The 13,569-nt window shown below is 43.8% G+C and overlaps 1 protein-coding gene across 1 annotated transcript; it reads right to left on the reverse strand.

The window, feature by feature from the left end:
• Positions 1 to 284: 284 nt before the first annotated feature.
• Positions 285 to 1,992, reverse strand: LOC126867253 (protein MAK16 homolog A-like). Its single transcript, XM_050621523.1, has 7 exons — positions 1,783 to 1,992; positions 1,676 to 1,722; positions 1,461 to 1,604; positions 1,076 to 1,388; positions 745 to 996; positions 555 to 632; positions 285 to 478 (listed from the first exon to the last, which is right to left on the reverse strand). Exons 1-7 carry the CDS (start codon positions 1,795 to 1,797, stop codon positions 341 to 343), a joined length of 987 nt encoding a protein of 328 aa, XP_050477480.1. The 5' UTR covers positions 1,798 to 1,992; the 3' UTR covers positions 285 to 340.
• Between the last annotated feature and the right edge of the window lie 11,577 nt (positions 1,993 to 13,569).

The following is a 13,569-nucleotide window of genomic DNA, read 5'->3' on the forward strand; positions in this document are numbered from 1 at the left end:
CAGAAGAATTTACCTTGTTCCGTATGTACAAACGTGTCGTCTGCTAGCCTGCGAATTTCTGTTCGAAAGGATGCCATCTATGATTTTTATAAATGCTTCTGGATGCTACTTTAAGCTAGCGCCAATTTTGAACTTTTTTATTCCTCAATTATATGAAAATATTATGTATATATATATATATAACCACATATATATTAAGATAATATATATTATAAATATATTATAAAAACGTTATGTTAATAATAGAAATTAAGAAAGTATAGGGATATTATATACTGAAAAAGTATAGAATAATTTTAATTTTATTAGAAATATAATTACAAATATCCTAACTGAAAATTTATCTCGCTTGATCTCTTTCATATGGTTCCTGTTCCATCTCGTATTCAATTTCGACCCTTGGACGGACTCTCTTTTGCGATTTCTGTTTCCTGACAATTACTTTCTTTGCATTTTTGCTGGTTGTAGGTACCAGATCCTATAATAACACGATAATTTTAAATGCAATCGTATTATAAATAAGAATAAAAGTAAAAGATTATAATATTAGTTACTTCAATATCATCATTGTCAGATACAAAGTCGTCAGATAATTCAATCTCCTCTTTTTGTCCTGAATCACTGTCCTCATCCTGTTAAAATGGATTAATTAATATTAAACAGAAAATGGCGATGTAACACTCAGTAATTCATATTTAAACGAGGATAATACATATATTTATATCTAAATGAAGGACAAATTACCATAGATACTTCTTGAATATCAAAATTATCGTCCTCATCTTCGTCATCAGTTTCTGCTTCTATGAAATGAGGTGTATTTGCCTCTCTTTCTCTCTCCTTCTCATCTGCTTCTAATTCTAACTCTACTTCTTTCTCAATTTCTTGTTCCTTTTCTTCTTCTCCTTCACTCTCAGCCTCACTTTCACCTTCAACTTCAACAGCTTCAACAGCTTTGTCAAACACTTTTTGTGGGAAATTGTAAACATCATTATACTGAAAGAAAAATGACGATGAAGAAGAAAATTTAGATATTAAAATTTATATGTATAATTATAAAGAGAAGAATGTGTACCATGCCCTGTTTTAATCTTTCCATAAGTTGTTTTTCTATTGCAGTTTCTAATCTGGCAGCTATAAGAGCCTTTTCTTCTCTGCGTCTTTCTCTCCTTTCAATTTTTCTTTGAATTGGTACAATTTGTTTTTGTCTTCTCAATCTTATTCTTCTCATACGTAAGAGGTATTGTGTAATTTTTATAAATCTTTGCTTGCATTTTGCTTTTATGAAACCAGGCCAATACAATAAATTTTCATTGATTTGCTGTATTGCTTTTTCAAAATTTCTGGAAAGCTTCACCCTTTCCCACGCATTCTTTGGGAAATGTATTCTATAAGGAATAGAATGTACAATTAATATTAGACAGTTTTGAAAGAATATAACATCTAAGTTAAATTTTTACCTTTCTGCTGTTCTCATGTATAAGTAAATAATACCATTTTCTTCCCTAACTGTAGCATACTGACTGTTTGCAAGAGGACAAGACGCTCTACTGCATAAACCCGTAAGATTATATTCATTGCGACAAAACCTCTGCGACTTTGTACTACAAAAGTAAAGAGTAAATTATATCACAATCACACAAAACCATTATTCTGCTTTTTAAGTCATACATACTTTACTTTAAAAGAACAGAAGGATTTATTGATGACGCTCCATACGACCTAAAACAATTTATCATTGTATGAAATATTAAAAATATAAGAAGTTTTTAATGTACTCACGTCGTCGTGCTGCATTTTGTTTTTATATTACTTTTATACTATATTTTATATATACTTTTATATTACTACGTTTTGTAAAGAGATATTGTAATAGTCATTTAAATGTTTACAAATTATACTTGTAAAAGAATACACGTGCATTCAAAGATTCTTGAACGATATAGGTTATACTTAGTTCACCGCATGTAGTTCCTAATTCGTAACTGATGGCGCTACAGCTTAGAGCAGACATTTTTTAATTTAAACTACAAAAATTCATTCATATAAATATGTATACACTGGAATACATTACACACTGAATATATATATATATATATATACATATGATATTCATCAATGATACCAGTGATATAGCAGACGAAATATAGATGTACAGTATACGGTATTACAAGATTACAGAAACATTTTTTGACTCTTATTTTCGCAATCACTATTTATAGTTATCTAGATATAGTTAATGATATTAATTAACAAATCAACATTTTGGCTATTGATTTCCAATAGAATCCATGAATAAAAATGAAGGGACGTCGTCCTTACGTGTTTTCGAAAAGATAAAACCTGATATACTAGTCAATACTGTTATAAAATTATATAGAATAGAATCGATGAATCAAAAATACAGGAACGACGTCCTTACGTGTTTTCGAAAAGATGAAACCTAACATATTAGTTAATACTATTATAAAACTCAGTAAAAAATTAATCTGATTGATTTCCGATTATAAAATCTGCAATTTGGCAACGTTTTTTCAATGCGCTCGATTTTTAGAAATTCAGATTAATTTCAAGATACAGTACTCTTATTTTCACAATAATGAAAATTTTTGCATTATTTAATATTATTATGAAGGTACATACAAAAATAATGATTAATGAAATCCGCAAAAAGGGAGAAGTAAATTTAAAATATTTGCAAACATTTTTATCACGTGCTTTATTGTTATGTATAAAGATGTGGATATGTATTTCTTACGTTTTAACAAAAGCATTAAGCAAAGTTAAATTCAGCTAAATATTATTAACATAAATTTATTAATCTTGAACTTAAATAACATTAATAATAATATAAAAATAAATTAGTCTTTTCACAATTTACAACATATTAATATATGAAGTATAACATACTCGTATATGAAATACAATGTAGAATTAAAATATTTTGTGTGTATAATTGAACAGAATTAACATAATGTTGATCGTACAGAATTAATAAATAATTTACATGTAGCTTATTAATAAATTATGAAAAACATTAAAGTTCCTAAATAATAAATAAATAATGTAAAAAATGTATAATAATATACAAAGACTAAAATAATAGAAATAATAAAATTTATATATATAGTTAACATTAATTTTGTTGCAATTTCATTTGCATGCTTCTTCTTTTGGGAATCCACATAGATTCGAGTCGATTGTAGCACAGATGAAGTATTTGCAGTTACTTTCAACATTCCACTGCTGAGCAAATAGGAGAGCATGGAGGATACTTATCTCGAATAAATTTGCCTCTACTATTTTTATTTCTTAACATGCGACTGAACAATTTTAATGAAGCATCTTCATGCGCGGAAAGTAATATTACGCAGAATCGCGTAAATATTTTCTTTGTTTTAGATCTTTTACTACATTCTATAAAAGTCTCCACCCTTTTTCTCAGGCGTACAACTCGTTGTTTTAATGCCTTGTTTTCTTTTACTATAGAGATTAGCTTTATTTTAAGATTGTCCAAGTTCTTCTTTGTATTTTGTGGGGTGTTTTCATAGTTATGATCATGGAGAACTATTTCATACGCAGTTAGAGATTGGTCCTTCTCCATTGGATTTGCGCCCGTTAGTGTATTATATGAGAAACAATTCTCATTAACTGCAATAAGAAATAATGTTCAGTATTGTATGTAGAGGTTTTAGTCCTGGAATATTAACATTTTATATCACACCAAGTTGGATCATTCATTAACATCTCCGATAAATGATAGAACCTTGGTTTTTACAATAGTGCATCTAGGTAGAAAGATATATCCATACTTTGGGCATTGTGTGTAATCGAAGTAAGTAGTATATTTGAAACTTATTTCAACTTACGTATCTCTTTGCCACTTCTAGGAGAATCAATCATTTTATAGCAATACTTGGTTCAAGAACTTTTTTAATTGTTGAAGATGATGCAAAGACACCTTCACTTTTATCTGGAAACAAAAATCATACATATGTGTATATATATATATATGTCGGAGATAAGAGGACACCGGTGCCTTCCCTCTGAAACCTCGGGAAAATCCATAAAAACATTGTAATTAAAACCTACGGTTGTAATTAAACGATTTGCCGTCATTTTACCCAATTGTATTTGTTTGAGACTTGTGACAATGAGCTTGGGCTCGAGGCGACAGTTAGTCGCTCAACGTGGCCGCGGTCAACGGGACGAACTCTCCATCTAACAAAGATTTGTAGCAACACGTGGCAGTAAACATTCCAACGGTTTCTGTCCCGTAGCTCGCCACACGCAGATTCTCCGGGCAGGATGTTTACCAGATGCCGACGCGTCTCCGCAGTACGTGATCGGCTAGCCCGAGGACCGTTATAAACACTAATATCTAGTTACCTAAAATCCCTCAACAGATACACAGTCTTTGTCCCAGTTACGGGAAGACAGGAGAGACCTATTTTTCCACGAACGACGTCTCCCACTAGCAACCCTCCCTCAAGGGCGGCTAGCATCCTTTTCTAACTACCGATATGGAGATTGGCCAATTAGCAGCAACGTCAATTTCCCTTACTTTCCGAACGTAGGATGTCCCCGACGAATCCGATGATATCGTGTCCTTAGACACACCCCGTCATAGTTTTCCTCTGGGGTTTCCTCACCGGGACGGAAAGTCATTCTCTCTTGCAGTTCGCTGTGGAGTGCCGAAGCGTGCAGACGTGTCTCTAGTGCCCAGCGTAGTCCGAAAACAACACATGTCGCCCAACCGTCGAAAGAGAACACAGCTAAGTGTCCCTTACCCTTTAGGGAGAAGAAAATCCCACGCACCTAACCCCAACACGAATACTAGCCTCACAGCCTCACGACTAGTGGTTCATCCCGAATTAACTAGCTCGATGATGGCCCAGCAACCGCGACCAGGCTCTCCGGAGCAGACTCGCAGCTACCCCGTGCTACCCCCCCCCCCCCCCCCGTGGCAGAAGTGTAGCAGAATTCTCTGCACTAACGACGCTAATACTACAAAGAAAAGGAAAATAGAAACAGCAACGCAAATAAACACACACAACAGGTTCGCCGTATTGGAATCCTCAAACGACGCCATGGAAATCGTAGAACCGCCACCAAACCAACACTCACAGAGAATCCCCCCTCCCCCACCAATATTTGTGGACGACGTCATTGACATACAGACAATGATCAAGTCCCTAGAGAGAGATATCAGCAAGGAGGAATATAACCTTAAGATAAGCAACAATAAAGTAAAAATACTGCCGACGAACCCAGAAGCTTACAGAAAACTCACCAAGACACTCAGGACCCTGAACGCCAACTTCCACACCTACCAACTCAAACAGGAAAGGCCTTTCCGGGTGGTCCTACGAAACATACACCACTCAGCAGACATAGACGAACTCAAATACGAACTCTCAAAACTCGGCCACGAAGTCATCAACGTAAGTAATATAAGGCATAGAGTCTCGAAAGACCCGTTATCCTTATTCTTCCTAGACATTAAACAAAAGCCGAACAATAAGGAAATCTACAACATCAGTCGCCTAATGAACGCGATAGTAAAGATCGAACCACCACTCGTGAAAAAAGAAATAGTGCAATGCAAAAGGTGCCAAAGGTACGATCATACGCAGAAATACTGCAACCATACTTTCCGCTGCGTTAAATGCGCAGGCACTCACTCCACTGACCAGTGCGCCAAATCACCGGAAACCCCAGCGAAATGCATCCACTGCCAAGGGGACCACTCTGCCAACTACAAAGGCTGCCCAGCATATAAAACACTATACACGAACAGGTACCCTAAGCTCAGAGCAAAAGAGGTATCCAACCAAACACCCAGTCCTACCAAATTCATCTCCACCTCAACCTCCTATGCCCAAGCAGTACAAGGCATCCAAAATAACCCGAACAGCCAAAGGAACCTTCCCCAAAACAGTGTCCCCAACCCACCTAACACAGACAACTCCTCAAGGCTTGAAAAGCTAATAGAGAAACAATCAGAGCAAATAAATCACTTGCTATCGCTACTAACACTCATCGTGGAAAAATTAGCACGCCCCGACTCAAAATAAAACCAAGGCGCATAGCACTCTGGAACGCCAACGGTCTAGCGCAACACAAACTTGAACTAGAACTCTTCTTAAAACACCAGCAAATCGACGTAATGCTCGTATCGGAAACCCACTTCACCGACAAGAGCTACCTGAAAATAAATGGTTACAAATTCTACCATACCCAACACCCCAGCGGAAAGGCCCACGGTGGCACCGGAATAATAATCAAAGCAAGTATTAAGCACTACGAACTTCTATCATTCCAGAAAGACTACCTCCAAGCAACAAACGTAGCAATAGAAGACTGTCATGGCTCAATCACCACCTCAGCAGTATACTGCCCTCCCAGACACTCCATCGCCAAAGAAGACTTTGATAACTTCCTGGACACCCTGGGCAATAGATTCATAGTTGGAGGAGACTATAACGCCAAGCACATCCAATGGGGCAGCAGACTGGTTACAGCAAGAGGCAAAAACCTCTTAAACAGCATAATAAACAACAACCTCAACTACCTCACCACATACGAACCCACATACTGGCCCACTGACACCAACAAAATACCCGACCTTCTCGACTTCTTCGTAACTAAAAATATCTCATCAAGACACGTCCAGATCAACTCCTCGGCTGATCTCTCCTCTGATCATTCTCCCGTGATAGCAACAGTCAGTTCAACAATCATCGAGAATACACCTAATGGCTCCATTCACAACCAACATACCAACTGGCAGCTCTTCAGAGAAGTCTTTACACACTCAACCTCAGCCTTCACCCCACTAAAAACAAAGGAAGAAATCGAAGCAGCCACGGAATACTTAAACACGAGCATAATAAACGCAATCCGCCTCTCCACACCGACAAAGCCATCTAACAGCAAACAAGAATATCCCCAATACATACTAAAAAAAAATAGCAGAAAAACGTAGACTAAGAAGAGTATGGCAGACCCATAGAACACCGGATGACAAACGCAAACTAAACAATGCAACTAGAAAGCTATCCAGAACCTTAAAAAACTATAAAAACGACTGTTTCCATAAATACCTCGCCAGCTTATCCCCCACAGCCGACTCCAACTACTCACTATGGAAGGCCTTCAGGAAACTCACACGCCCCCCACAAATAATCCAACCTATCCGCCGTCCGCAAGGTGGATGGGCGCGAAGCCCTATAGAAAAAGCCGACCTGTTTGCTAAACACTTGTCAAAAGTATTCAAACCCCATTCCCCCAAAGCCGCCGCGGACGTTACTGAATACCTGCACACCCCCTTCCAAATGTCCCCTCCTATCGAACCCTTCTCCTCTGCAGAGACTATAGAAACAATCAGTCGCCTAAACCCCAAGAAAGCAGCAGAACACGACCTAATAGGCAATAAAGCAATCAAGGAACTTCCCATAAAAGGGATAGCACTCATCACATCGATTTTTAATGCTATCCTTCGCCTGGAACACTATCCTAAGGCCTGGAAAATCTCATTGATTACCCTCATCCCTAAACCCGGTAAACCGATATACGAAACCAGCTCCTATCGCCCAATCAGTCTTTTACCTACCCTGTCCAAACTATTCGAGAAGATGCTCACGAATCGACTCCTTCCAATCCTAGAGAACTTGAAAACACTCCCAGATCACCAATTCGGCTTCCGAAAACATCATTCAACAGTAGAGCAAATCCACCGCTTAACTCATACGATCAGCCAAACACTCGAAAAGAAAAAATATTGCTCAGCGGTTTTCCTAGACATCCAACAGGCATTCGACAAAGTATGGCATGAAGGGCTACTATACAAGCTTAAAAAGATCCTACCTCACCCCTACTACTCCATCCTAAAATCTTACCTAACCAATAGACAATTCATGGTTAAATGCCTAGACGCCACTTCCGCAACATTCCCAATAGAAGCCGGCATACCCCAAGGTAGTATCCTCGGACCCCTACTGTACTCCATCTACACTGCCGCCCTACCTATATCAAACGATATAACAATAGCGACATTTGCAGACGACACAGCGCTATTAGCTACCCACGCAGACCCGGTAATAGCCTCATCCACTCTCCAGCGAAGTCTCGACTCCATGGAAAAGTGGTTTCACAAATGGGGCTTCAAAGTCAACGAAAAGAAATCCTCACATGTAACCTTCACGCTCCGAAAACAAACCTGCCCCCAGGTCACCATCAACAATGCAACAGTTCCTAGCAGGGACACAGTCCGATACCTGGGCATGACCCTGGACAGGAGACTAACGTGGAAGACACACATCTCAGATAAAAGGAAGCAACTAAAGGACAAACTAAAAAAACTCTATTGGCTCACGGGCCGACGCTCCAAACTAAACATACAGAATAAAATTACCCTCTACAAGACCGTAATAAAACCTGTCTGGACCTACGGAATCCAACTATGGGGAACAGCAAGTAACTCCAACATTGAAATACTCCAACGCTTTCAATCGAAAACGCTAAGATCCCTAATTGACGCACCTTGGTATGCAACCAATCAATCACCGTCAAAGAGGAAATAGCAAAATATAGCGACAGATATAGCAAAAGAATCAACAAACACCGAAACCCCCTAATCACTGGACTACTCGATACGACGGACCAGATTCGCAGGCTGAAGAGGCACTACCTAACGTTAGATTCATTTAATTATCCAAATTAAGCATATGCACTTACTTATAATACTTATAAATTATACCTATCTATAATAAGTATTAACTTATTGTAAATAAACAGCCATGTCACTGCGCCACGCCAGAAAAATTACTGAAAATTCTCAACGCGAGAATTGATTGTAATTTCAACAAATAAATAAAAAAAAAAAAATTCTCTCTTGCGGTCTCATTGACAAAAAGGATTAACGCCTTACGGTCAGCGAATATTAACACAGAATCCGACTTAGATTTTTGCGAGTGCGTACGACTACCGTCCCGTTGTCCGCGGATTCGTTATTGAACCTAGGATCATTGTCATTAGTTTCTCGAGTATCTAATTACCACGGTTACTTGTCCGGTTCTATGGTAATCGTACTTGCAACTAGCCAATGTCTTCTCTATTGCATAACGACGACGTGTAATCCAAACGAAGACTCGCTTCACGCCCTTAACCATAATTCTAATGTAAACCCGACATATATATATATGTACACTAAATAAATATATATTACTATTAAATAAGTATTAAACTACATTAATAAATTCCGAATTTAAGCACTAATTATATTTAATTTTATGTTAAGTTAAATGTATATAAAAAAATATTTATTATATATAAGCTAACATAAAGAAACAAAGAAACTGTCATTTTTACATTTCATCAACAAAGATACAGTTTCTCACCTCTACAATTACTTCCCAGTACTATGTTTCTCTGTGGTTCATAGTTCTCTTCTTTTACAAAAATCATAGGCACAGCTTGAACATAGGAACAGCTGTAGATGTATCAATGAGAGTATCTACATGTAAAACAACAGAGGAATTATAGAAAAAATACATTGAAGTACATTAATTATCAATTTCTCAATGTATATTTTCATAACAGATACTGCTTTTATAACTGTTATGAACAAATAAACAGCTTTTTACTTCTGTAATTTTTTTCCAACAAAGCGTTCCCTTGTTTTTTAAACTTTGCCTTCTTCATCAAAATTGTAGTCTAATCTACAGTTGACCACCAGGCTCCCGCATGTGTTCATGCGTTTGGTGAGGGAGCGGTACCGCTCGGGTGGATTGAGTGGCCCTCGGGCTGACTCGTGTCGGTGTTGGCCTGCGACTGGCGGCGATTTTCGTTGGGTGGCCTCCTGGAATCGGAGTGAAGGAGGACGAAATGTCGTCCTCTGCTCCTTGTTAGTCGTCACCCGAGGAGGGGGAGCACGGCTCTAGGCCGCCCATCCACCCTCTGGCCCGGTACTCTACAGGAGTGGGAACTTCTCTCTCTCCCTTTCTGCCTACTCCGTTGCAGACATAACTTGATCGCAATAGGAGCGGACAGCGTTGTACTCGTGTTGCCCTCTCAGCATCGCCTGTACGACCACCGAAGGGGCCAAGCTTTCGTCCATGACGAGACGTAGGCGATGGCGCGGGACAAAACCTCAGCGTGTACTGCGCCATGTCCTTGCCCTTCCCACAGTGGTGACAGGTATCTGTCACTTCCTGGCCAATTCTGTGTTATCCTATATGTGATCGGGAGTACGCCGCGGCTCTTCCAAGCCTCTCACCTTGGGAGAACGGCTTCCATTGCTCGGTGTCCTTCATCTTCATCGGTCAGCCGAAACTGCCACCAATCCCACAACTCCGCTCCCGCCTCCCACCGAACGTTTCGAACCGCCTGTTCAGTAGCTTTTCCACCCGGGTCCCGTGCATTTAGGCGCTTATATTTACACCTATGTAACAATGCCTGGAACTCAAAGGGAGGAGAATCCGGCAGAGCAGTCGCCGACGCATTGGATACTGTCTGGTATCTTATTACGATTTTGATGGCCGTCGTGCTATGTAACCTCCTCAACAGAGGCATGCTACGACGATTTGCCACCAGATCGTCAGCCCATACTGGGGCCCCAGACAAGACTCGGGATCTGACGACACCTTCGTACAGTCATACCGCGCCTCCAGCTCCGTCGATGTTCGGCAGGAGGCCCATTGGCTGTCGATAATGAGTCACAGATATTTCATCTAAGATCCCATCTTGACGGCTTTACTAGCTATGCTTATGTTCATGTCAGGCGAAGGAGTCCGACTTGGCCGCGGAGATTCTTAAGTTCAGTCTGCGCATGGCCCGCACCACGCAGCCGCTGCGACCTCTTCTAGACGTAATGTCTTGTACCATCCGCGCCCTCTGGCCACGATCAAAGTGTCATCCGTGTAACACATCATAGCCGTGCCCAAAAGTAGTGGGCATCGAAGCACCTCGTCTTACGCGATGATCCACAGGATCGGTCCCGGATCCGACCCCTGAGGGACACCGTGTTCGGAGGGTCGCCGCTCCTTCCCTTCCCTGCCGATATACGCGACCCACCTATCGTTAAGGTAGGCAGGGATTAGTCTAACAAGTTACAGTAGTAGAGTTTTCGAAAAACACCAAGACCTCCACTACCCCTGTCCTGTAGCATGTTGCTGAATGCGTTGACGACATCCAAAAATATCGCGAACGCCACACCATTCTGGGAAACCATGAGCTCCGAAACGGCTCGTACGCATTTGACGACGTCCACCGTCGAGCGGCCCCTCCGGAAGCCGTACTTTTTTTAATCAAAGTGGAGGAAATCCGCACAGACACCAGGCCGCTTTTGGGGAAAAGCGTCGTGGTAGTGCGGGACTCCAATCGACTAAAACCTCCACGATGACTGCCCGGCTGCGATCGAGAGGGGCCCGGGAACCGGTGCGGCCATGTCACACCGTGCCTCGTCGCCGGAGTCGCCGTGCCAGGCAGTCCGGTTCCTCCCTACCGGACTGCTTTGCGGCTCCGAGGCGCTGAGCTGCCAGCGTCTAAGTTTGAACCCCATCGGGGGGCGCGGTGGACCTAGCGCGCCACGCCGAAGCGCGTCCACGGCCTCTGTCGCACCCTCGCCGGTCGATCCTCTCGGGGTGGGAGTACCGCACCCTCATCCTCCCCCGCAGCTCCTTTCCGAAGCATAACTTGCTCACAGAAGGAGGTCACGGCCCTCCTCCTTCTCTCGCTTACCAATAATGCCTCGAAGATCGTCGGCGGCGAGAGGTCCCATCCGATTTTCACGATGAGATCGTCCCTTTCCCGATTCGGTGCAGATACTCGCCGAAGCAACCGTGTACGATGAGCACCTGCGTTACCCTGTAGGTCAGGGAAGGCCGGTCGCCGTCCACCCAACCGTCCGAGTTTGGAAGGACGGCCCCGAGGACCCGCGTACCCGCTCTCGTGTCGAGGCTGGCGCACCATCTGTCGAGCAAGGCCCGCCGAGCCCGAAACCTAACGTCGGCGCCCACCGGGCCGACCCCAAGTGTGGAGATAAATCTCGCGACACCTCAGGGCCTGCAATTCGAACGGGGGAATCTCGGCGAGCACCGCCGCTGCCGCCGCCGAAATGATGGCCACCGTCCTGTGCAGCCTCCTGACCGCTAGCAGACTTCGACGGCTGGTCATCAGGTCCTCCGCCCAGATCGGAGCACCGTAGAGGAGCCTCGACCGCACCATGCCGGCGTATAGCCGGCGCACTCCGACGTCGGGCCTGCCCAGCCGAGGCAGCAAATGTCCTAAGACATTTGCTGTCGCTTCGACAGACGGTGCTAGGCGCTCGAAGTGAGCGCTGAAGGTCCAGTGGCTGTCGAGGGTCAGGCCCAGATACTTCATGCTGGTTCCGACCTCGATATCAGCCCCCTCCAACCTCAGGCGATAACCCGCTGGAGGCGTCCCGTGATCGGCTCTGCGGCAAAACCACATTGCCTCGGACTTCTCAGAAGACACCCTTAATCCCAATCCCTTGATCTCGGCGACCACGCAGGCCACCGCCAGCTCCGCCAGACGGACGGTTCTACCCCATGCCGTGCCCCAGACCAGCACCAACGTGTGGTTGGCTTAGCACGCCAGTGCCGAGTTCGGAGACATCGGCGTCTGAAGCACCGCATCGTATGCGATATTCCACAGCAAAGGAACCAACACCGAACACTGCGGGACGTCGCGGTGTACAGCCCCGGAAGGACCAGGACTTCGTCGGAACCCGAAGCTTACCGCCCTCCGATCATCCCGACGGCCCCGGCCAATTCTTCCTCGGTGACCCTCGAATCCGGGCTCCAACTTCCCGCAGTGTCACGTGGTTCTTCTTCCGGCGGTTGAGGCCCCTGCTCTTCCTCTTCGGTATAGCTGCCATCTTCCTCGCTCACGGGAACGGGTTGCAGACGACCTCCTCCAGGAACCGAGGGTCCATGCTCTCCGTTACGGGGGGCGCCTACGGAAGGAGTTTGTTCAACACCTTCTTGTAAGGGCGCCCCCAGGAATCGGAGTCGAGGCTGGCCAGAAGCTCATCCCAGGCCCGCCTCTTCGCCTCCTTGATGGCTCGTTGCAGGATCCTCCACGCTTCGCGGTAGGCTTCGTACAGACGAGCCTCCATGGCTTCGTCCACCCGCCGCCTACGGCGGGATCTAGTGTACCGACGCTGAGCGCGGATGCACGCCTCGCGGAGACGAGCGATCTCCTCGGACCAACAGTACACCGCGCCGCGCATACAAGAATCGCAGATCGCGTGCATGTCTTGCCTCAGCCGGATCGCTCCCGCTTCTTCGTCCTTGTCGGTCAGGGATCCTTCTAACCAAGCGACGGCTATAGCGGCCGCCGCCATGAAGTCCTCGTCGCGGTGGGTCACCGCCCACCGCGGGAATCTTCTTCTCCTTCCCGGTGGGCCGATGGGCCCGCGCACACCCAACGAACGGTCGCCCATCGCCAACCGCCATCACCAAGATGTGGTCCGAGTGGGTCTCCTCCGGGAACACCTCCCAACCGAAAACACGGCGGGATGCGACAGGGTTTGCCCATGTGAGG

Source organism: Bombus huntii, chromosome 7 (genome assembly GCF_024542735.1).
Source record: "Bombus huntii isolate Logan2020A chromosome 7, iyBomHunt1.1, whole genome shotgun sequence".
NCBI lineage: Eukaryota > Metazoa > Arthropoda > Insecta > Hymenoptera > Apidae > Bombus > Bombus huntii.